This window comes from Liolophura sinensis, chromosome 7, assembly GCF_032854445.1.
Source record: "Liolophura sinensis isolate JHLJ2023 chromosome 7, CUHK_Ljap_v2, whole genome shotgun sequence".
In the NCBI taxonomy this organism is placed as follows: domain Eukaryota; kingdom Metazoa; phylum Mollusca; class Polyplacophora; order Chitonida; family Chitonidae; genus Liolophura; species Liolophura sinensis.
In genome coordinates this window covers 36234925-36260511 of record NC_088301.1, presented here as the reverse complement: position 1 = coordinate 36260511, position 25587 = coordinate 36234925, and the positions used below count along the sequence as shown (strand labels likewise).

At 36.3% G+C, this 25587-nt stretch overlaps 2 protein-coding genes across 2 annotated transcripts; one reads left to right on the top strand and one right to left on the bottom strand.

The window, feature by feature from the left end:
* Positions 1-821: 821 nt before the first annotated feature.
* Positions 822-17608, bottom strand: LOC135471858 (pumilio homolog 3-like). The gene is made up of 18 exons (XM_064751261.1): positions 17520-17608; positions 16077-16728; positions 15586-15721; positions 11624-11750; positions 11421-11496; positions 10651-10744; positions 10299-10365; positions 9693-9762; positions 9263-9367; positions 7472-7575; positions 7120-7195; positions 6154-6252; positions 5469-5603; positions 5000-5142; positions 4488-4633; positions 3921-4082; positions 3661-3751; positions 822-3215 (listed from the first exon to the last, which is right to left on the bottom strand). Exons 2-18 carry the CDS (start codon positions 16599-16601, stop codon positions 3083-3085), a joined length of 2289 nt encoding a protein of 762 aa, XP_064607331.1. The 5' UTR covers positions 16602-16728; positions 17520-17608; the 3' UTR covers positions 822-3082.
* A 165-nt stretch (positions 17609-17773) lies between these two features.
* On the top strand, positions 17774-25441 carry LOC135471867 (GTP:AMP phosphotransferase AK3, mitochondrial-like). Its single transcript, XM_064751276.1, has 5 exons — positions 17774-17970; positions 19015-19134; positions 22159-22331; positions 22657-22775; positions 24065-25441. The coding sequence occupies exons 1-5, from the start codon at positions 17826-17828 to the stop codon at positions 24177-24179; spliced, it is 672 nt and encodes a 223-aa protein (XP_064607346.1). The 5' UTR covers positions 17774-17825; the 3' UTR covers positions 24180-25441.
* The last annotated feature ends 146 nt before the right edge of the window (positions 25442-25587 follow it).

Genomic DNA, 25587 nt, shown 5'->3' with positions numbered 1-25587 from the left:
GACAGTTGTGCTTACCGAGACTGATCCAGTTGATCCAGATAAGCACACAAGGATTAAGTATGAAAGGCCTGCTGTAACAAATCTGGAACTGAGCTATGCCAGAACCCCATTCTGCACACTAAACATTTTCACTGGCGAGGATTCAGATTTACCATGGCATACTGGTAACACTTATTATGTTTTTCTTGGCCTTAATGGCATACTGGTTAGCGTGCTAATGCAGGGCAATGCCCCAGATACCTGTTACTAATGTGACCACTCTGAGTTCAAGTATCAGCAGACGCTGGCTCTACCATACGTGGACGTACATTATATTTCACTTATATGATGAAGGCCAGCATTATGGTGGGAGGAAACCGGGCAGATCTCAAGGAAAACCCACGACCATCCACAGGTTGCTGCCAGACCTTCCCATGTACGGCCGGGAAGGAGATTTGAGCCCAACTTTAAAGCTCTTACATGAAATGTATGGCTGCAGTATGTGCAAACCATCATAACTATGGCAAACACACGAGTTCAGAACATGCCACCTGCCCTTAAGGTTTGTTACCCGGCGTTACGTAATTAAAATACTTCCGTTTTCATTATACAGCAATGGTCATCCAGGGAATGTGTATATTTCTGAATTCCGCATATATGCTGACTATTTTATTTCATTTTCAGTTGTAAAAACACTGAAAGAGCTGAAGTGATCAGCCAATATATCCGTCGATCGAGCGACATGATACAGACAAATATGGAGTCAGTGACTATCCTGTCACTGAGTAACCATTTATCTAATTAAGTGCACGCTATTATAAAAATGACAGTACATATTTACTTGAAATTAAGGCAATGCTTTATTTGTCACAAAGGCTTGAGTAAAGTGACAATATCAGAACAATAATAATGACCACAAGTGTATTCCTCAACAGTAATCAAAACAAATCAAGGCTTTAAAACCATATTTACAAAGAAGTGAAACATATAGGGCTTGCAAATATCACTAATAAAATGCGCAAAGTAAGTATTTGGGTTAAATATCCTCTCTATTGCCTTCTCCAATGGTGAGGCAACTTGACTGACAAGAAATAAATACTCTTTGCCTCTGTAATAGCCATTTTACATGCGAAACAACATAAATAGGTTCTAGTATATAAAACATGTTTTAATTCCTTGATACATATTTCTCAACATATCTCCATTCATAAATGAAAATTTCAATGTTTGTGAAATCCAAATAAAACCTGGAAAAAACAATTATATTTCAAGCTGCATGTTCATCATGTGCTTACATGTCTTAATACGAGGTCTTGGAAGTAAATAAAAATTCTTTTCATTTATTCAAGTATGTGCTACAAAAGAATTAAGCAGAATGTGTGAAAATTTGCAACTTTAACTTCTTTATGTCATTCAGGTTGAAAAAGGTTTTTCTCCGAAAGTATTCATTTCCAACTTGAAGGTTTTCACAGCTCTCATCTTACCCATAGTCCACTCTAGTCTCTTTAACACATACTATATGAAAAGGAGAGAATGTCTGCTATTACTAATTTTTGTGTATAGATGGAAATGCATTAGTATTTATTGCACTATCAAATTCTGAACAATATCAACCTTTAAAGGAGAAGAAAATTTAAATATCAATTAAATAACATTGAAAAGAGTATGCATTTCCTCGCAGGTGCTTGCCTTGAAAAACATTCTAATTTGTACCTTCTGTCAAAAAATTATAAATAAAGTTAGGGCCAACATCTGCTGTGGGCGACTCCATTTTGCCTAAGAACTATTACTGAAGTCTTCTGTGTTAGGAGGAGAATTGCCGTCAGAAACCGACAAAGTGCAGTTCGTACATTTCCAGTATAACTCTTCCTCCCAGAAGGTAGTGGACAATACAGTTCGTTTTCCGCTTGACGATCGGGAATCTGGAATGTTGGACGTAGGTTCTGAGTTTATGCAAACAACCAGTTTTAACAATTCGCATTTGCTGAGAGGCAACACCCGCCCCCTCCCCCACCCAGCATAAATTACAGGGTGTTAAAGATGGAGGATGCGATGGATACGGCCAGCTTTACTGTATTCAGGCTTTATGTGTATGGCGAGGAAAAATCGCAAAATTACACAGCAGGCACCACCAGATAGAAAAAAATGTGCTCTTTTCAGCGTATAGTGTCATGATTTTAAGTTTTCTTCTCCTTTAAAGTGAACATCAAGTCTGCCATTAAATATGCATGGAAAAAATGATATAGGACACAGCTGTCACAAAAAAATATGTAAAAAATTCTTTGAAGTTTTGAAAGTCGTGAAGATGAAGCTCAGCATTGGGAATATGGTATTGACAGAAAATTTCCTTCGAAAAGCCATGTTGTAGAAGACATAGTATATTCAAATGGCAGACATTCGCTCCATACAGTACATCTTAAGAGACTAGATCGGTCTACGGGTACATTTAGCGCTTTGTGGAAATTTCCTCCGCAGAAGTACATGGAAATGAAACTTAGTATCTCCAGGAGAACAGCTTGTTCAGATCATGTGAAAGCTGCAATATACTTTTTAAACATAAAAATCAGTAAAACTGTGGCTACTGTGAAAGAAGAATATAGCTACATATACACCCTTATTGCTAATATTGTATGTTAAATGTAAATGTAAAATAACAACAGTGCCTGCATCCCTGACATTATCACTGCCACAACATAACATGGAACAATTCATAAACAGAACTAATTTTTCATGACAATTCAGCACAAGGTAAGCCATTTTCATCACAGTTTAATCAAAGGTTCAGCCAGTTCTTGAGATGCTCCACTGAATCTGATCTTCCTGTGGATGTGTCATTATGTACAAGAGATGATCAGCCTGTCCACAGAACATACATATCTGCTAAGACAGAGTACAGTCAACAATTTGGCTGGAGACATTTCAATGGAATTTTCAATCAATAATCCTGCCAGAAGAATTCTACTCTTGCATCTGGACTGCTCCTCCTCTTATATCCAGAATAAGAAGTTTCACACACACAACAGTTGCATTTATCAGTCAAAGTCATTTCCCCAATTTAATTAAGGTGATATAGACATTTTTCTCTTTTGGCACTCTTCTAAGTTCAGTCCGTGTCCCCAAGTTTTTGGAGGAGAATATGTGATCCTTTGAATGTCATCTTTTTCAGAGACTTTTTAACTCCGGCCAGTTGTTTCTGGACCTCTGCTGTTACCTTTGGGTTTTCCAACTCCAAGAGCCTGCAGCAAAACACAAAATACAAATGTATCCAAATTTATCTGACCTTCTTTGTCAAAATAAAAATATAAAACATTAAATATTAAGATGTGCAAAGCATATTTTAACATTTTTTTATTTTTAATTAATTTTTTTAAAATTTTTCTTTATTTGCCATTTCAGAACAGGATCTGCCTCTGGTACACAACCTGATTTGAGGTCTGGCCGCATTATAACGCCTACCCAATTCAACAGAATCAAGCAAAATGACCACACACGTTACACTCACACCTAACACAGGTTTAAGATACACATATGCGCTCAAAAAAAAGTTTGACTTTGCTTCAGCCACATAAAAAGTCACACAAGAGAACAAGAACAATTGTCACACTGTCCAACAGTACATGATGATCTGGCAAATATGCTTCTCAGTCTACTCTAATTCATTGTCAGATTTGCTTAACTTACCCCAGGAGAATGAAACAGCCCCTGTTACAAGCTGCCCAAGATTTCAGACGTCCTGAGGGCAGTGTATTCATCAACACTTGAGAGAACAAAACTGAAATAAAATTGGTTGAGAAACAATAAATAAAATCCATGCAAATCCTACAAACAGTGAGTCAGCAAGCCATCAATTAAAATCTAAAACCAGTTATATTTCAAAGCAAAATGCATTTAGTAGATAAGATAGAAGATCTCAAGAATGACGTCTGTAGATTTTATCATACCTGTGTTTCCTTGCTGCAATCTGTCTTTGTCATTCAGGATAAGCCGCTTCAAGGTCAGGTGGCCGGCTGGGTGTTCAACAATGTGGAAGTTATCCAAACTTCCTGCAGTGAATGGTTCGGCTGCAATCTTGGCCACAGCTTCCATAGCCTGTGTTGGGTCCCTGAAGCCAGCCAATTTTTAACTGCATTTGTTTCATCATCATTATTTTATTTCAAGGCAATGTTCTTTTTTTAGACTTAGGAACATATTCTCCATCTGACAGTGAGTCAAGAAATATGCTACAGGACAGCACTTACTAATCTGAATGTTGTCTCAATATCAGTCAATAATTTTTCACTTACATATTATTATTATATAACCATGGCCAGTTTCATGGATAGAGAAAGCTTGAGATCCAAGAGTACCTCACTGACCTGTGGCAAGTTATTGATGATTTTCCCCATGTGTGACTTAAAGAGGCACATCATATTGGTGGGAGACAAGTGGTGTGTAATGAATGTAATTACAATGTGGGGAAAAAGAGGAAAGTGCTAAAGTGACACAAGATTGTGACAAATCTGAAATACCTTGAGCATGAGTGAGGATGGAGAGCAAGAAGAGAAGCGAAGCGTTGTTCAGCACAAGGTCTTTTGTGTGATCGATAACATACTGAAGCAGGGGCTCAGACACAGCTTCCAGCAGCTCTTTGTGTCTTGTGGACATGTCCTTCTTACTACAAACAAACAAAACATTATGAATGATAAGAAATCTCAACTTTATAAATGAAAACAGAAATTCAAGACTTGTGACTTTACTTCCACATAAATAAAATTCATTCCATCAATTCAACACTGTAGAAACACTGGTGTTGCATTTAGAAAACAAATGGTTAATCAATCTGTACTGATTTCTGTTAATTTATTTGACTGAAGAATATTTTACTTATATGACTAGGTCAGCATTATGATGGGAGGAAAACAAGCAGGCCAGAGGAAACCTATAACCAGCCACATTTCTGCTAGGAATACATGAATGTAATTATGTATAAAAGAGGAACAAGTAGCCCATAAAATGTTGTTCTCTAATTTAGGCAATTTACCTTGTTGTGTTTTTATCACCCTCCTGTAAGATTCTGACAATGTCTGGGTGGAAATGGAGTGGGTCTCTCGGACTGAGCAGGTATATCAACACCTTTCTTCCATACTGATCCGTGGCTACCTGTTCCACAGATTTTAACATTTCCTGAAACAAATATTTTTAATGTTGAATCTTCTTACATGTAAAGTAACAATTTAACAATTCACTAAAAAAACATGGAAATTATTCAAAATAAAGAAACAACATGATCCCTACTGTATCTTAGCAGATAAAATCACAACTGTAAGCACCATTTTAACTTGAAGCTTAAATAGTTGGAAAATTTCAGTAAAATAAAAATGCATTAAAGATACTGTTAAAGAAGGCTCATCCAATGTAGTCTGTATAGCATAGAAAATGTTCAAACAATGTACATGTATCTGAACATAGTTTCAGCTTAGCTCACAATCTAAATTAAATTGATCACTCACATCTATTATAATCTTTTGCAGTATTCTTGTGTCATCTACCACATCAAATAATGCCAGTAACAACATATGGCCATACTCCTCCTGACAAACTTTGACAACATGGGACTTTAAACTCTTGATGATGATTTTTCTGTCCTGTTAATCAAAGTCATGAAAATCACATATTACACAATAGCGCATGCCAAAGCCTAATATGTACAAACTAAAATCATTCTCAAGTACATGTATCCAAGGAATCCCGTCAGATGGCCTGTTTAAGCAATTAATAAAATTGCAAAACATATAAGAGATGACAAATTAAAATAAAAAGCTTAATCCAAATACACAGGAGCTAAACATAAAAGCTTAACCTTTACCCTACACAGGCATAAACATGTACTACCCAAATACAAAGGAGCCTAACATAAAACCTTTACCATGTACTTACAACTATCCTTAACATACAGTGGCTTAACAGAAAACCTTAATAGTGACACAGCCACCGCATTCTCTTCCCTATCACAATTTTTCACCTTTATTAATACTTTGTATAGGTGACCTACAAAAATCTTACACATCTTTCTTAAACAGAATAGTACCTGGCTTGATCTACTTGTATATTATGACAAGCAAGTGCTGAAGTGCTTGGTGCAACAGTTTCTAATTTCTAAATACTATTATCGCCAACATCAAATCAAGCTCTTACCTTTGTGGTGCCATGCCACACACACTGCATGGCGACTCTTGCTCCATCCCTAGTGTGCAGCATACTGACAAGTCCCTCTCGTAACACTTCAATCATATCCTGAGGGAACAGAGAAAGAGAGATAACATAACACGGTGTCTCATGTGCAAACGGACCTATTTCAAAGGCCAACACCACCAGGCTAAAACACATATCAATGGAAATGGCTGGTGTGAATCAAGGCAGACATCTTAAGAATTATATCAAATAAAATATGTTGCTATCAGATTGCGTGGTCAAGCTGTGACCCAGCCTTTACACATTCACTCCATGAAGTGACATACGATAAGCCTAAAAGTCGCACTCATCTCTCCAAATACATGTTTTGTCCTTTATTTTAGCATTTAATTAGCAGTATCTAAATAACAAATATCAGAGTCAACGCAAAGTTCTTCAGGGATTCCAAAGGTTTATGGAAATGAGCAGACAGCATCTTAAAATTAATTAAATTGAATTATCCTAAGATATAATTACTTTTTCTCTTACAACTGAAGAATTTAAACTTTGCTTCCTGATCTTTCTCGCATACAAGGGATCTTTATTTCTGTTTTCTTTTATAAAATACAGTAAAATTATTGAAATGCTGTATTCGAGCCGAATACATGCCTAGTATGCGAAAACTAAGTCAGCACACCTCTCATCTTAGATGTCACTGTTACAGAATTGACGCATAAGATCCATCAACAGTTGAATGCCTAGATCAGCCTCAGTGGTGCTTAAATTTACTTCCATTTTTGTTTCAGAAAATGAACACGAATCTAATTGTACACCAATTCTATTGCAACTTTGTAGACATTTAACAGAGGTCAAAATTACCAGCACAACCCCACCGGATGCTGTCTTTCACTTTAACATACTTGAACCCACAGTAAAAGAAAAACTTTAGAAAAATCTAAAACACTTACAGACAGATGTATGCATACTTACAGTTTTCATTTTGCTATTGGCATAGTGGAAAAACTCGAAGAACACTCTATGAACCAAGGAATGCATAAGGATTGATCTGGAAAAAATAAAACAAAATATTTTTAAAATGTTTTTTAATGTTTTTCTATAATTATAATTATTTTTGAATAAATAGTAATGAAACTCTTGATAGCTTTAAGATGTTTAGACTTTTTTAAAATAATTTGAAAAAATTAATAAATGTAATTTTCATATTAATATTATCAAAGAATTTGAATCCAATATTCATATAGGCACTTTTTATAATAGTGTATATTTTCCGATGTACATGCCCTGATACATAGGCAACAGGAGGTAAAAAACAGCCACTAACTTGTCTACAAGAGGCAGAAGGGCTTCTTTCATATTGCTTAGAATCATGTCCTTCTTATCAGGTTGGCTCAGCATGATGTCATCCAAACATTTTGTCTCAAAAGTCTGCAAAAACACAAAAGCACTCAAACGTTAAGCAATTAACAATTTCTTCTAACCCTAACCCTATGGCACTATTTGTGTTTTTATAATTGACAAAACTATATAGTAAACACTAAATCACTGATGCATACAGATTTATGATGGCAAGAATACATTATCAAAAGAAAATTATATAATAGCTTTACTGAGTAGTAATGATAGAAATATGAATGAACAATGCATTGCACTATGCAAGTTTGTGCCACAACAACATCCTGCTGTTACAACAATTAACATTCAAGGAATATTTATTTATAGAGACTATCCTAACAGTGTGTGATCCACGATGATGTATCAGCTACAGTTGTCCAAGAACATTCATGAGCTCAGGCCATTACAAGACTGCCGAACACGGTCAAATCCCTACGCCACAGGAATCCCCTCACGTTCTATTGTCACGCGAGAGAGACGTGGGTTATGCTAGCTAAGTTACAACGTATGGTATGGAATAAAATCACATCTTGTTTGAAAGGAACGGCTACAGTAGATGATGATAACTGGACTAAACGTTTGGCTCTAAAACAGGTAGTCTGCACTTATTAAAAATATCATCCTCGTGCGGCCGTGTAGTCACTGACCATATGTAGTTGTAGCTCCAGTGACTCCACTGGAAATTTTCAAAATGAGCCGTGAACATTGATCATGGCCCACAAGTAGAAATTAATTATGAAACTGATGACTGTCACGAATGTGTAAGCACTGGATATGTTTGCTACTTTTACGGTTTCCATTCAGCAGATGGGAAGATGAAAGATGCCAGGTAAATGAAAATGGCAAATTTTGGATTCATGGGACAAATTTCATTGACCATGAGTGAAACGAGATTAGATCACCGACTGTATGGGATTGATCAAGATGTCAACATTTATCTATGCGACCTTTTGCTTAGGTGGCAAAGTTAAGGATTTTCACCAAGGAGGTCTGACATATTTTCACTCAGCTTTAATAAATACCACAACGTCGTAGTATTAACCATGATTGATGCACAAAACAAATATATTTGAGAGCCACAATCAAAGTTTGGGCAGTTTTGGCCTTGAAAACCAAACTCGGGAGTTAGTTTGGGCTTTACCCGGAAGAGGGCGTATTGATTTAAAACATTGAAAATAATCCCTGTTTTCACAGGATCCATATACTGAAAAATATATCTATTTTATTGGATTGGTGTTTTACACTGTACTCAAGAACATTTCACTTATACGATGACGACCAGCATTATTGAGGGAGGAAACCAAGCAGAGCCCAGGAGAACCCCACAACCATCTGCAGGTTGCTGGAAGACCTTCTCAGGTAATACCGGAGAGGAAGCCAGCATGAGCTGGACTTGAACTCACAGCAGCCGCATTGGTGAGAGGCTCCTGGGTCATTATGCTAACCAACTGAGCCATGGAGTCCCTTTTGGAAAAATTCAGAATGCCTCTGTATCACATCAGTGACAGCCACAGGTATATAATAAATGTCATGTTGGTGTTTTACGCTGTACTCAAAATCGGCATTATGGTGGGAGCAAACCGAACAGAGCCCGGGAGAAACCTATGAGCATTCGCAGGTTGCTGGCAGACCTTCCCATGCATTACTGGAGAGGAAGACAGCATGAGCTGGAATTGAACTTACAGTGACCGACAGATAAGGAGTATAAACATCTGTTTACCTTGAATAGGATAAAGCTAGGCCCATAGAACTCCTCAAGCAAAGCTAATCTCTGGCTGGCATTGGCATACTCATTGTAAGCATACTCCACGACCTCTGCAGCTTCCTGTTACAACAAACCATTTCAAACCTTTGATACAGATAACGAAGTAAAAGTGATGAGTTTATTATATAATAAGAGACCAAAGTCCACTGTTTGTCTTTTTTTTGATGATGAATTTAAGAAATGCATTCCATGTAGAAACTGCATTATTTTTGTACACTGGGGCAACCTGTCATACGTGTAATCACTTTGGCATTTATTTCTAAATAACGAACTGCAGGAAGGTATTTAAATATACATGAAAGAAGAGAACTGAAAATGTCTGATGTTTCCATGGAATACGCTCTAAGCATGATGATGTTTTATTTACATGGACACAACTACTTACCTTGTGTCTAATCAATTTGCGAACATTCCCATGAAATGCCTTGAACACAAAATTTTTTTGTGGTCTTGTCCTGAAAAATATTATGAATTGTTTTAAATGTTCACAAACTTCAGCTTCCTTGCCTTCCACGCCTAAATCTTGTTGCTGCATTCTGATAAACATAGTTAGGGGTTTAAGCCTCTGGCTAGAAGCCCTATTATAATTGTTCAGAGTTTGACAACAAATTTTAAATTGCAAAATACTTCTGGCAGCCATCTTGAACAATCCCAAATGTGGGCATGTATTAAATTTTATGCGATTTTCCATAATAAACCAGTATAATCATATGTTGTTTAGCATAGACATCATTCGGGTAACTGGAAGTGACACCACTTAGGCCAGCAATACTGGCTTGAGCCCAGGCATCTCTGCTTTAGCAGCTGTATTTTACCTTACACCTGTATGTTTATCTTTCTCTTTGTAATATAAATACAAAGGTCCATAATTACTCAATATACTATTATTACTCAACACTATCCAAGTTATGCACAAATAATGCACCAGTAAATAAAATGTTACTGGACAATATTAGGTTATAACACCTTGCCACTACATGTCCTAACTTACCCATATTTTAAAACTTTTCTTACAACAAACTTTGCATATTTGGATTTTGCCATTGGAACCATCTGATCTGAAAAAGGGTTGGGTAAAAGTTGGGTAATCTTTACTGATAGCAATTTTCAATTTTTTTCAAATTCAAAATACATACCGCTTTCAAAAACAGTTTTTCTTGTTTAATAGTTGTAAAAACATAAATCCAAAATTCTGTACAATTTCATAAAAGAAAAAATTAAAACAACACACCATTTAAATCTAATACTTTGCCAAACACAGTGGAGAAGCACGCTGTCATAATGACGTGCACCACTATAAGAAAATACAATCTGAATTTTACAGTTATCTGTTCATTCCTTACCTTTCATTTCTTCAAATACCATTTGCCTCTGATCTGGGTCACCAAACTGAATCAAACACTGAATCACTCTAGCTGTGTCATGTGCAAATACCATCTGTAAGAGTTATGAACAAATTTATTACTGTCCTCTCAACCCCAAAGCAAACATTCTTTCCACTGGTTATAACCAGTATTTCACCTTATTTTCAAATGTAAAACTGCACTTCTAGAAGGCCTTTTCCACTTTTATAACCCGTATTTCACCTGAATATGCAAAACTGCACTTTTAGAAAACAAATTCCTTAATATAATACTACCCTAATTCTGCAACCTTTTCGCATATGAAAGAGCAACTTTTAGTGGAATTTATGCAGGTTTTTAATTTGATTTTGGATACATAACTACAGGGCTTTCATAATTTCTGGGCTTCACCATAAGTATAATTTTATCAGTCTACGAAAGGTTGTAAAATTACAGTGCTTATTCCAACACTTAAGCCTTTTGATAAAAATTAATCAAACTTCACAAATAACTCTTTGTAGTCCAATAATGTGGATAAATCAGACTCAAGCAATATGTGTCACTTGTAAAATGCTAAACTTTAGGTGACAATATTCCATTAAAAAGGACGCACACTATTAAAACAAATTTGTGATCAGTTCGAAAATATAATTTTGCACGTCTAATGATACCTCATACAAAAGACAAACTTTAAAATTTAATGGAAATAATGTATTATTGCATTCAAGATCAAATTACAAATTCTTCATCATATATGAAAGACAACATACCTCCTTCACTTTTCCTTTGACGTGCTTATACAGAACATCACAGAGCTCAATTCTGCGTTCCTCAGCTAGATCATGTCTACAGTCAAAGAAAACAATTTGGTTAGAAAAATTTAATTATTATGGTAACATAATTAATGACTGCATCAAAACCTATGAAATGTATCTCGGATTTCTTACAAAAGCAGCTTAAGTGTTACATGTACCTTCTTAATTCTTCCCAGACATTCTTAGAGGACTTTATTAGTTCACTGTTGTTTTTCATTAGCCGTCTCATCTTTTTCCTCTCTTTCCTGGTCATTTCCTCAAACTTCAGTTTCTTCTTTGGTGATTCTAGAAAAACCAAATAATTAATATACATGCTTAACTTCTGTAAAGACTAGTTTTCTGACATCCTTAGAAAAGGAACAGAAAATTTTATTTCTGGTTTTGATGCCATGATATTCTGCACATACAATGTATATTTAATTCTTTCACTAAAAAAATCCCATGTACCCATTACAGAAAAAAGTTGAATGTGCAATATTTACTGTTTGCCAAACTGTATACATGTATTTCTCTTCAGGAATTTACTAGAAGTCCTGTTAGTTACGGGGCATAAATCAAAATAATGCTTTAAAAAAAATTTAACTCAAAACGTTCAATATGTTTTTGTGTATGTAAACCATATTTTGATGTACCTTTCCCTTTGGTGATATGACTCTTGTACATGTCTATTTTACATCAGTAAATGTGTTTCTTGTATTTACATGAACAAGGATTAATATAAGTTCAAGTATTTAGGACTGGAAACTCAAAATTATGTTGTTTTTTTTTGGTCAGTATGAGTTTACTTGTATAAGTTTAATTTCATTTGAGGTTCATTTTGATCATGATTTTATTATTGGTACATACACCTACTTTTACAAGTATATTATCCTGATCAGAGATATGCAATGTATAATAAAACAGTTATACACCATGATGATTCATGTTCAGTTGTTGGTTGTTATAAACTGACGCCAAAAGAAACTTTACAACTCTGTGAGTTAAGTATAACCTTTTGCCTTTTCAGCAAATTAATACCAAATTATTGCAGGAAAACATAGTACGAAGCATATTCCCATGTGCCACAAGCGTCATATACGCCCACACGAATTTGTTTTGAGACAACGAAGAAAGTTGAAAAATCGTGTGACCCATGGATGGCCAGAACATCACAATAATAATAATAAGTGTATATAAATAACACAATGTGCTGCACACTGACTAAAAATCCCAAAAGTAATACCTCGATTGACTCCAGAACAACGCGAGAGGGCCCTGGGTATGGCATCCAGGGGAGCCACCCATGTCCACATTGCAAGGACCTTCCGCTGCTCTTGTGTAACTGTCAAACTTGATGCAACGTTACAGAGAGGACAGACATCCGACAGGCCAAGAACAGGCAGGCCTACGGTAACTACGTCCAGAGAAGACGGGTACCTGAGCACCTCACACCTGAGGAACTGCTTCCTGACAGTGACATCATCGTCAATCAGTGCTTTAGGTCACCTGGTCAGTCGGCAGAACGTGTCCAGGAGGCTCATGGCTCACGGAATTAGGCCCTATTGATCATTCAGAGGACAGTTGTTGATAGCCGAACATCGTCGCCAGAGGTTGGGATGAGCTCGAATTGTATGCCACTGGCAGCAACGTGATTGGCAACGTGTTGTTTTCACAGATGAAAGCTGCTTCTGCCTGTTCCGAGCCGATGGCAGATAGCGAGTTTACCATCGAGGAGGCGAACAAACGGCTGCATCATGAGTCCAGGGGGTGGTACCGTTTGGTGGTGGCAGCGTGATGGTGTGAGGTGTGATTTGTGGAGAGGAACTGACACCACTGTTCATCATCTACGGGAACCTGACAGCTCAACATTACGTGGATGAAATTCTTCGTCCTGCTGTCCTGCCATTCCTTCAACAGGAGCCACATGGTGTCCTGTACCAGCATGACAACTCCAGACCCCATACAGCTCGAGTTGTGCAGAACTTCCTGGACACCAACAAAGTCAACGTCTTGCTGTGGCCTGCAAGCTCCCAAGATATGACCGCCATAGAGCACCTTTTGGATATCATGGGTCGTCAAGTAAGACAACGGCCACACCTTGCAGCCAACGGACTAGAACTGCCGTTTGCTCTCCAAGATGAATGGGAACGAAGGCCACGTCATCTTTTTCTATGCGTCGGAGAGTTACTGCATGGCTTGAAGCAAAGAGTGCCCACACGCGATATTCATTGGTTTTGATATTGACCGATTTTAAAAATAATCAACTTTTTGTATACTCTGTCCATTGTTAACCCTGCTCTGTTTGTTCACTTGTAAAATGATTTGAGGGCTGCTTTGTCCGTTCTTACTCAAGATTTTCATTATCTAAAGTCATTGGTCTTTTCAATATATTAAACCTGTTTTTTGCCCAGGCAAAATACATTGATTTGAATTCTTTGTAAAGTTTCTTTTGGCCGTCAGTTTATATTTAGAAAGAGAGGAACTAACAAACATTATATCAAAAGTAAACCTGTGCAAAATACAGAGATGAGGCTTCTCCTGCTCAGACTTGAGGTACATAATGAAACAGATATAAACCCTGCATATATCATCCAAAATAAACAACACATACGAAAACAAAAACTGGGCTCCTGATCAGAGATTTTATATTTATAATAAAACAGTTATAAACCATCCATGGTCAGTTGTTGGTTGTTATGTTATACAAAGAGACACTAGAAAATCCTCCATACAGGTACAGTGTATGCTTGGCAATGTTGTAAACACCCAAGGGAGCCTCACATCAGATTATTGAATAGCTTTGACCTCATCTACATTGCGTGTAGCACACTTACACTTCAGAAAGAGGGGAGTCAAGATCATGTTGTGTTGTTTGAAGTTTTAGGGTGAAATATCAGCCTTGTCATTGTATAAGGAACTTAACTGTATGGATTTGGAAAATGCACAGGTCTGCCCTTTCAAGTTCCTCCACCGTTGTTTTTATATAGCAAGAATGTATCAGTAAAACTAAAAGGATACACTTCCTATCCAGCGAAGTTTCCTTAGCATAATAGGGCTGGTGACTGTCAGTAACAGCTCAAACAATCTTGCCAATTACATGATCCTGGCACACTTTTGACCGGAGAAAAATTATCCTTACACCTGACTGTACTTTTTCTTAATATGGGATGTGTCAAACAGTACATTTCTGGTGCCAAAATAAGAGGTTCAAGTGGGTGGGTAGGTGCCCTCAAGCTGGGAAAAACATAGTCTGATGCCAACTTGAAAAGGGGGCACTCTTGGTGATTTTTTGATGGCATAGGTTTAATGCAAAAATCTTCCGTTTTGAGCCTGTTACTACAAAATTTAAGATCGACATGAATCAGTTTCAATTTGTCACAATGATAACTCGGCCTTAAGAGATATACACCTGTCCATCACTCAACGAATTTAAATCATGAATAGTAAATTCACTGCGTAGATTCAGTAATTGATTCAAACAGCTGCCTGCTCTCTATGAAAAAGTGATATATGTGCGAGCTTCTTACTGTTAAACATAGTATTTTGCACTGTATGCCTGTGTCTTTTGTTGATGCAAAGAATCCATAAATCGTAAATAAGCCACAACATCACACTGCACACGCTCAGCGGACATGGTTCAGTGATTCTTCTGATATATGCAGGTGAACACGCACATTTAATGAGGCAGCCAGTTTGACATGACTCTGCCTGACTGACCATAAAGATGTTAAAGACAGATGGTTATACGATTAACATTACGTGTTAAAAGGACGCTTGATCTCAAATCTTCTGTGATGGCGGTCTGTCTTTGAACACTGTACATGGGGAAAGCAATACGGTGCGAGTACATTTACTCAACCCGCATCAGCACAAATAGGCTGTCTTTATTTGCCATTTTGGTCTTCAAAATCACGGCTGACCAATTCGACTTGTCACGGATGTAGCCATTGATGATCAAAGTCAAAAGCTAACATATGTGATTCAGTTTTTATCCAAAAATTTTAGTTTTTGTACCACAAAAACACAGATTTAAGTCTTTTCACTCTAGTATTCAGTTTTTAACTGAATATTACCATCGAATACCGGGGTCTAAAATCGACCTGTATGAATCCCTGAAGAATGATGTGCAGTTTTGTCTTACCTGGATTACATGTATCATCTGTCAATGCTGGATTCACAATCTTTCTCTTTCCAGGAGTTCCAGGCTCAGCCCCTCCAGATTTCCCACCTTTAACTCTGAATGACTTTAATCTTCTAGCAGCTGTTTTTATCTGGGTCTGAAAGGCAACAAGTACTAGTATTTAATGGATAAATTCACTGTGTTAAATTCTTTTTTTTCTTCTATCCAAATAATAATAACTCCAACAAGACAAAAAGTTTAAAATTGAAGAAGTTTCAAAACTTACAAATTCCTTTCAAAGTAATAAGTGAATTTTGAAGATAAAATCATAATTCTCATATTATCAAATTTATATGCACACATTCAGAACATGCACTGTTTTGAGTTTGGTGGAAATGTGAATTTAAAATTGTCATAAAGCTAATCAATCTTTTTATCAGGGAGATAGAAGATTTCTCCATGCATAGATCATCTTTTCTTCACTGTACTTTTTTAATTCTGTCTTTGTATACCTTTATTGACTTTTTCTTCTTTTCTTCAGCAGCTGGCAGTTCTTCCTCTTCATCATCATTTTCCACTGATTTAGCTGCACCAATGGATCCTTCATCATCGTCTTCATCAACACGAGAAAGTTTTGTCTCATGAAATGATCTTTCTGCCCCATCAGGTTGACCCCTTGCAGTTTCAACAGCATTTTCCCAGCTCATATCTATTTTTTTGGCACGGCTTCCTCCAGCATTGGAAACATTGCTTTGGGATATCAAAGTATCAGACTGACCAACAGTTGTAGATGTCGTGAAGTTCAAAGAGTTGAATGTGCAGGTCTGTGAAATGTCAACCTTCTTGGCTTTCTTCATCAGGAACTTATCATCCATGTGATCCAAATTAATGTCATCTGCAGTAAGCTTATGTCTTTTACTTTTGCGTGCGGCCGCCATGGAATGTGAGCTTAGAGATGTTTTGTTTGGGGTCACAGGTGCATAAAGACGCAGTTTGCTCTTCTGCATAATGCTGTTTCCTTCTGGTTCATCCCTCATCTTGGCTGGTATCAACAAATGTGGATTTGGGCCTTGTCTGCGAAGTTTGTTCAATTTCTTTACCACTGGTGAAGTTTTACTCAAGAAACTGCCTCCCAAATTCACATAATTATAGGATATATTCAATCTGTAACAAAATTTGTCATGAATAAAGACTTTGTTGTAAGATCAAATGAATTCAGTATCCGTTGGATTTGTATAATTTTCAGATTTCCAAATAATCTGAGTATTTCTGCAGAGCTTTAGTGACGTTATTTTGTACAACTAGGCATTACTGGTCACTTGCGAAGTGGAAAAAAGTGGCCTTATCTCCCATATTTTAACACTGGGCAGCAATTTTGTCCTACACGAAAGGGTGGTCACATGACCTCCAACTTCCGACCAGTCTTACAGAATGTACATCTTTTGCTATGGATAGCTTCTTAGCCGTGAACTAGACCTTACCTAATATTAAAAGTTTCACAGCTGATTTTTTGGCTACCTTCATGAAATCCAACTGAAGGGATTTGTGAATCAGGTCACTAGTTAGTGAATCTATGTACATTTGCAAGGAAACCAGATCACAGAATTTAGGGTTATTTGATTTGAAAAAATAAGGTTCTGGAAACAATGCCTTAACTTTAGGTTCACTGTACACCATCCAACTCATTCCAAGGACAATGCTTTATTCCTGAAGAGTGCAAATAAACCTGTTGTGTGTGTGAAAATCTTTACACCAATCTTTTGTTACATGAGTTTATATACTTATACGCCTGTCTACGACATCTAGGTCCTGAATGAACCCAATCAAATGTAATAACATAGCTTAAGTGTCGTGATTATGTGAACAATTTCTTCTCGTGACATACAAAATTCTGAATAAAGATTATGAAAATAAAGAGTAACAAATCTAATAGAGGAGCTAAATCTAATACAAACCATAAATCTTTCAGGGACATGTTACAACAACTCGATAAAACTATAAGCACCCGATCAATTTTCTTTCTCCACACGTGCAGTGTTCAAATTTAACAGCGACACCTACCGTTGTAAGAGGAAACTCTCCATGACTCGAGTAATTTCAATGCTTAAATACAGAAAAGCGGATACAAAGGTCTTAACCAGATACAGGGAGAACCACCGTGGCAGGTGCTCTAAGAACGACAACCTCCATTCACAAAGTGACAAGTGTTGGATGCGAAGTTCTGATCAGATGTCGCCTTTTATCCGCACTGATTTCAAGCAATGATTTCTAAACTGTTACGAGCTATTATAATGGGCCCACCAGGATCGGGAAAGGGCACCATATCAACCCGGATCGTGAAAGATTTCGGTCAAAAACATCTCTCTAGCGGCGACATGCTTAGATCTCAGATAGCTAACAAAACAGGCATGTTTTCATTCTGGTAAACTGATACATGTACTGAAAGAAAGTGCTTTCCATGTATTCTTCTGGTAATTACTAAAGTTTGCCTAAGGGATTAATTTAGGGAAAGCTTATGGTATGTATGTTACTGCTATATCCTTCATGTGTTTGATGGGCGACATCTCCCAGCATTTCAAGCTATGAACCAGTGGGGAGCCAGCATTGTCAGTCCTCTTCTGCTAATAAGCCTTGGCTTAAAATTGCATAACAATATGCTGTTTATGGGACCCTCTCACAAAGGCACCCGTACTTCAGCATAAAGACTATTTCCCCAGTACCCCACACTAAATTATCCCACTTTCAAGGCTTAATTCGAAGCATACAAGATAGGGCTGGCGACATGTCACAATGAATATCGTCTTTTTTAGTATTCTTAACAAGTTTTTCATTCTATGTACCTGAACACCCAAAAGGCTTTCTTTTAATTTGGATTGAGATTCCAAAGCATTATCACATTGAAGTGCATGCCAAATGTCTTTATATCATACACAGTTACAGATGAATTTCTGTTTAACATATGTAGGCCAGCATTCATATGTACATACACCATTATCACAATTAAGGGGCCATTTAACAGCCTGAGCTATATTATGGGGATCAAGTAATGTTGTTTTATCTTACTTTTATGTCTTACCTGAATGAAGATAAAGAGTGCATTTCTTACTACCTGTTGGCTATTAGTTGGTTTGTCATGTGCTCTCCCAAATAACACGTACTGTTTTGGAAAGTGTTTAAATGTAGGCCTATGTGAAGCCAGCAATTTCCTGTGACAAATCAAAGAAACACAAAACTAAGGTGAAGCAGGCTAAAACACTAGGTGAAAAATATTGACTTTATATTTTTCACATGTAATTAAACTGCTTATCTCCAAAAATTTTGTTATTGGACAACTTGGATTTCAAAACAATACATTGTGAATCAGTTATATGAAATATTTGTAATCTAAAGACTTGAGTTTCAGTGTGTAATAAATATTATATGTGTATACCTTATCATTTATATTAATAGCTGCTGGTTTGGCTGCCAAGTCCTATATAGACCAAGGTCAGTTGGTGCCAGATGACATCATGGTGGAACTTATTCTCAGTGAACTGAAAGGCTTAAGATCAGAGAGTTGGCTACTGGATGGTAAGTTATGTCCTAAATGTCATGAGTCCGACATGAGGGGTCTATAACTGTAGCCTATTTATGTGGTCAGCTTAAATTAAGAGGGAACTAGTGGTTGTGAAATTGACTGAAATGATCAATCTCATTAATTCAGTGAGCATTTAAAGGTATCGCTAGTAAGATAAGCACCGTGACAAATAGTGTTTGGTAATGTGTGTTTATTGTTTCCTTTTTTTACCAGAGTAAATCTGAAAATATATATATATATATATATACACATATTTATGTGCAGTGTTATATTGTGTGTTTGTTTTCATTGGGGGAAAACATTAAACTATTGATTTTCTTTTCTCATATATTGTTGGTATACTTATAAAGAGCATAGATATAACACAAAAATGATGTTTTCTTATTATTTAACAGTTGGTTTTAGATGGGGTGTATTAACAGCAAGCACTCTTACACATACTAACTGGTTACCAGTAGGAAAGGTAGGGTAGTGTGATGCATGATTAAATGTTTTTCGAGTTGTTTTGATGCATAAACAATAAAAATGATTTTAATTTTTAATCTAAAGATTGAATTGTTTGGTATACAGTCAGGTATATGTACAAAGATCATAATTTTTTTACTTGACAAATCATGTGAAGCCAAGTGTTAATCAGTTTTTAAAATCACTTTTTTATATTTACAAAAATGCATAGTTGATACTAGTTATCAACTTGCTGTAAGTGCATGTACTTAATATGTTGATTTGATATTTATCTTAATGAATTAAGTATCATGTCCAAGTGATTTAAATACATTTGTTTCATATAAAGTCTAAAAGATATCAGATGAACTGGCTATAGATGAGCTGTAACATAAATTTACATGTGGACTGTACCAATTTTTGGCGGGAAAAATTTTCTTATTTTATCCATTGGAATCAAGAATGTCAGATATCAGTAGGTTTACCAGTTTTCTTCATCTCTTTGGTGATGCTGAACAGTTCCTCTGTTGTTTTTGTTTTTGTTGTTTCTGTTTGCATAGAAGTATTACTTTTTTTGATTTGTGATGTGTGCCATGCCCAAGAATGTTTTACTTCTGTGACAGTGGTCATGTTTATAGCTTCACTGGAGGAAACCAGAGTGCTCAGAGAAAGCCTCCTATCTTTGCTAGTTACCTGATGAAACTGTTGAGATAATTATGCAGCCAAATCAGTAAGAGCTAGATTTGAATTCGGGACCTCATTGGTCACATGCCTGATAGTTGCATTGAGCCCCTGGTAAAATGGACCTGTTGTTTTTTTTTGTTTTTTTTTTCATGCTTTAACATGTGACCTCCTTTCAAAAGCTCACATACATAATATACTAGGACTATATGGTATTTTGTTCATCCTCTTGCAGTGCAGCAATGTATTTGTTTTTCTGCCTAGTTGTATGTGACCTTTTAAAAGCTCACATACATTTTATGTCTCTCTTCTCATAATATAATAGGCCTACATGGTATTTTTTTCATCCTCTTGCAGTGCAGCAATGTAATTATTTTTCAGCTTAGTTGTATATTTACTAATGTATTGTTTAAAGGGAATACGTTGATTTGTCACGTTTGTTTTGCTTTTAGATGTTAGCCTGTATTGTGAAATGAGTGTCTGTTGGTTTGACTTCTCTTACCTTGTGAATTAATTTACCATTTATAGTATTTATTTTTGCAAAGTTTATTTGGTGGCGTTTTCCATATGATAATTTCCACCAGTATGAGGTGTAGAAGGTTGCCTTGCTCATGGTGTGTTTAAGGTTGCTTGTTGGATTACCATCCATATACACATGTATACATGTATCAGGGGTGTAGGAAGCAATTTCATAGTGGGATGGGGGTGGGGGTGGGGGGCAGGAGTCCTAGCAAAAAAGGCGAGGGTCCATATTGAGGCAAATTTAGGTGTGATAGACTATTTAAGCCTGCCTGAAAAAATTGAAATAGACATTTGGCTCAATTGTTGACGCTTTTGACTGGAGGACCACGGGTTAACAAAGAACATTGTAACAATTTATCCAGAATTCAACATTAAACTTATGCATGTCAGAGAAAGGTTGGTGTAGATTGACTAGATTGTCCCCCCCCCCCCCCCCCGGTCCCTTCCTACGCCCCTGTGCATATATCCAAAACATTACCTGCTGGTTTGTTCCTGTATATGCCTCCTTCACAGAGTCTGGCTAATATCATACCCCAACAGGCGATGGCCAATAGTGCACTTAGTTCAGGCTGTATACAGCCCGGCCTATATGGCCCAGTTACAGGGAAAATAACAGCATTTAGTTATTTATTTATTTGAATGGTGTTTTATGCTGTTCTCAAGGATATTTCACTTATATGACAGTGGCCAGCATTATGGTGGGAGGAAACTCACGACCATCTGCAGGTAACTTAAGACCTTCTCACATATGGCTGGTGAGGAAGCCAGCATCAGCTGGACTTGAAGTCACAGCGACCACATTGGTGAGAGGGTCATTATGCTGCGTTAGCGCTCTAACTAACTGAGTCATGGAGGCCCACTAACTGCATGTAAAACAGAACGATAAAATAACATGTGGAACATTCTCAGAATTTAAACTAATTGAAAATAAAGGCATGATATAACAGGTATCTTCAGTAGAATTATAAATAAATACAGGTCTGTATTGAATTAATCACCGTAAATTGGGAAATTACTCAAAATGTACAGTGTATATTGAGTACAGATTTTGCGTACCGGTAAATAACACTAGGAGTATCATATATGTTCCATTGTTGATGCCATATATTTATGTTAATTACATTACCATAAATTGCCAAACTGATGACGTGCACATTGCTTTTGTGCATAACAGAATCCATGTTAAGGTAAATATTTAAGTCCTTTGCATACTGAGCTGAGGCTTTGCATTCATGTAGCTCTCTTTTGGGTAATATGGAAAAACTTGTTGGTTTGTCCCTAAAAAGAATAAATGAATAAAATAAAAACCAGTATGGGCAATATGCTCTTTCAAATGTGTGGTTATTACTGTCATTGGTTTTCACTTTTAGGCTTCCCACGGACACTGCCACAAGCTAAGGCCCTCCATGCAGAGGAGCCGGTGGAAATGGTGTTGAACTTAGATATCCCTTTTCCAGTCATCATCGACAGAATCAAGGGCAGGTGGACCCATTTGGCCAGTGGCAGGATCTACCATACAGAGTTCAACCCTCCTAAGAAGGCTGTAAGTGTCGTCATTACAAGAGGCAATGCATATACACAACAGATTTTTCATCATCATCAGTGTTGTTTACATAATATACAATTGTCTGCAAGTTCAAATTCATTTTAGAGTTAATACCTTGACTGGCTTAATTAGTCAGTGTTTATGTTGCACTCAAGGATGTTTCACTTACTGGTATGTAATTTAAAGCAGTTTTAAAAAGAGTAGGAATTTGAATAGGCCCCCCTCATCCCCATAAATACCAGACACCTTGCCGCTTGTAGCTGGATTTTAATCCAACACCTCATGCATTTCTACTTTTTTGCTGGTTGGTTTTGATTGGCAGGGCCTGGATGACATAACAGGTGAACCGTTGGTACAGAGGGATGATGACAGAGAAGAGGTGGTGAGGAAACGATTGGAGATATATCAGTCTCGAACTCAACCAGTTCTAGACTTTTACAGGTAAGTGTATGTGTGAGTTATGTTTAATGCTTATATCTGCACATCCATACACTAGAAGTTAACTAATTGTATAAGATTATAGTGGGTATAAATGGTCAGACAATCGGGTACACATTTGTGGGAACTCCAGTTTCCGCCATCCATTAACGTGGGTAAAGATGAAAATTTATTAGCATTATACAGCCTTTATCAAGCTGGCAGAAATTGCAGAGATCACATAATTGTAATATGTAAATTATATGTGGGGAGATACTGTAAATCTTCAACCTTTCCAGTCATTTAGGCACTTTTTAAAATAGAATTTATGCATACAATTATTATGAAAATGATGCAAAAAATTATTTGCATAATTACTCTATATGCCATAGTTCTCTTCGAATGTTTCAAAATATTGGACGCAGAGGCAGTTGAAAGGTTGGAGAATTAGGCTTGTTTTTTTTTCTGTCTGTCCACTCATAAAACTTGATCAGCTGGTAGCAAATGAAAGAGTTCAGAGAGTTTTATTAAGAAGAATTGGGGTAGGAAAGTGAGTTACTCATTTCATCAATTCCTCACGGCTTTTACATTGTGCTTTGGTTGCTGTGCAGAATGGTATCTCATAATCTGGCTCTTGCATGGGTTGTGACATCCTGTTTTTTTCAGTGACATTTTGTCAATATGAAGACATTGCCTACAGCTGCATAAGGGCATGTTGTGGTTATTTTAATTTTTCTATACAAATTTTGATGTGGAAAGCAACAAATTATGAAATTTCATAAAAGTTCATAAAATTTCAGTGAATTTAAGGGTAGTTTTCCCTATATTATGGACTAACAATCCTTATAAGATGATGTAAAAAATGTGTATGATACATTGATATTAATTTGTCAAAGTTAGATGGTTTGTAAATTAATTAAGACAGCATTCACTGTTGGTGGTCTAAAAGAATTTATTTATTTTTGTTTTACAACTTATTCAAGATTATTCCACTTAAATGGCAACAATGTAGATTTAAAGGTGGAAATATTGAATAGATGTCCTCCAATACATGTGTTATACCTGACAAAGCTCCCCACTTAAAGTCACAACAAAACCAGCAGAAGAAAAACCTGATTAAGCGAATGCTGGTTTTGTTGTGACTTTAAGTGGGGAGCTTTGTCAGGTATAACACATGTATTGGAGGACATCTATTCAATATTTCCACCTTTAAATCTACATTGTTGCCATTAATTTGCATGCCAGGCAAATGTAACATTGATATGCCGATACTTACATTATGTATTATTGTCATGTGTTTGTTTTGATTTCAGGAAACTTGGTGTGTTACAGGAATTTCAGGGAAAATATTCAAATGAGATCTGGCCAAGAGTTCATAAATTCATAGCCACAAAGACAACACCTTTACAATACACAGAATATAAGTAGTATTAAGAATTATGTTTTTTGCTTTATAGGGCATATTATTATTCACTATATTTAATCAGCTACAAGTACTTATTAGAATCAAGTACTGGAGCATTTCCAGAAAGAAAATAACTCCGTAATCATGAATTAATTTTACCTGTAGGAATGCTTTACTGCAGTTCTGAATCAACTGAGTTGATATCCATTGTCATTATGCTTCTGTTTTAGCAAAAAAAAGTATATGTAACTTTAAAAACTTTGATGACTTACAATGTATCAAGTCCGGTTTACTAAACTTTCTGAGCCCAGACATAGGTGTATGATGTCAACCATAGTTTATAAGATACTTAAGTAATGGGTTTACATGTATCTGGAAATTGGTCTTAACTGGAAATTTTGTGCGCATATAAAATACATAGAAGTTCAAGATGCTGTAGCTAAATTGTTTGCCCTTTTTTCACATAAGTTAACCAGTAAAGCATTATAAAGATTTTGAGTAGCCTGATTCTATCCAAATGTCATGGCATCATTATGGGAATACGTGTACTTTTTGCCAATACACATGCACTTTGTGACAATCCTTACTTGAAACAAATTTGTAAGATAAATGTATTTCATAACATCCCTGTATCCATTTATACCTTGAAAGCTCAGTAGGCCTATCAATTTTGCAGTTTTGAAATTCTTGTTATCCATAAATTTTACTTTAGGTGCATTTTGTTGCAGGTGAAAGTGTTTTAAAGGCTGGGCCTGTGAGGAAAGTATCTAGGATCCTTTGCCAATAATTGTGTCCTCCTGGGGTCATAATCTATTATTATTTTTTAGGTGTGGTAAGGAAGTTAAACCTCACTTATATCAGTTCACTATTGAAAAATATACAGCCACACATTGTTCTTGTATTTAAGTCCTGAACTTACAACAGTTTTCAAGGAGAAATGATAATTTTTTAACATTTATAACAACTGATAACAACTTTGTATGTTTATACACAAGAGTAGTAGTCTTCCTGTCAATTGCAGGTGGATCCAGAAGCAATGTCATAATTGTCAGTAGGATTTAAATTATTTATGCCTAATTACCTGTGGATTGAACAGTTTGATTTTAATTGATTTTTGCTCATTTTTGTATACTTACATGTTGTAATGTTACAATTACCTTCAAGATTGTATAAGAATGTCTATAAACAAGCACAAATTTTGACATGTTTTCATAAATATATTTATGTATACTATTATATGTGATTGGTTTATTTCCTGCAGCATGGCCAGGCAAATAAACACGGATGTGGAAATGTGTTCTTTGCAGTTCACTTACTAACATGTTTATTTATATGATTGGTGTTTTACACTGTATCAGTTCACAAAGGCGTTTCACTTATACAGCGGCGGCTCTAACATACTAATACTGTCTGATTTGGCTGTAGTTACTG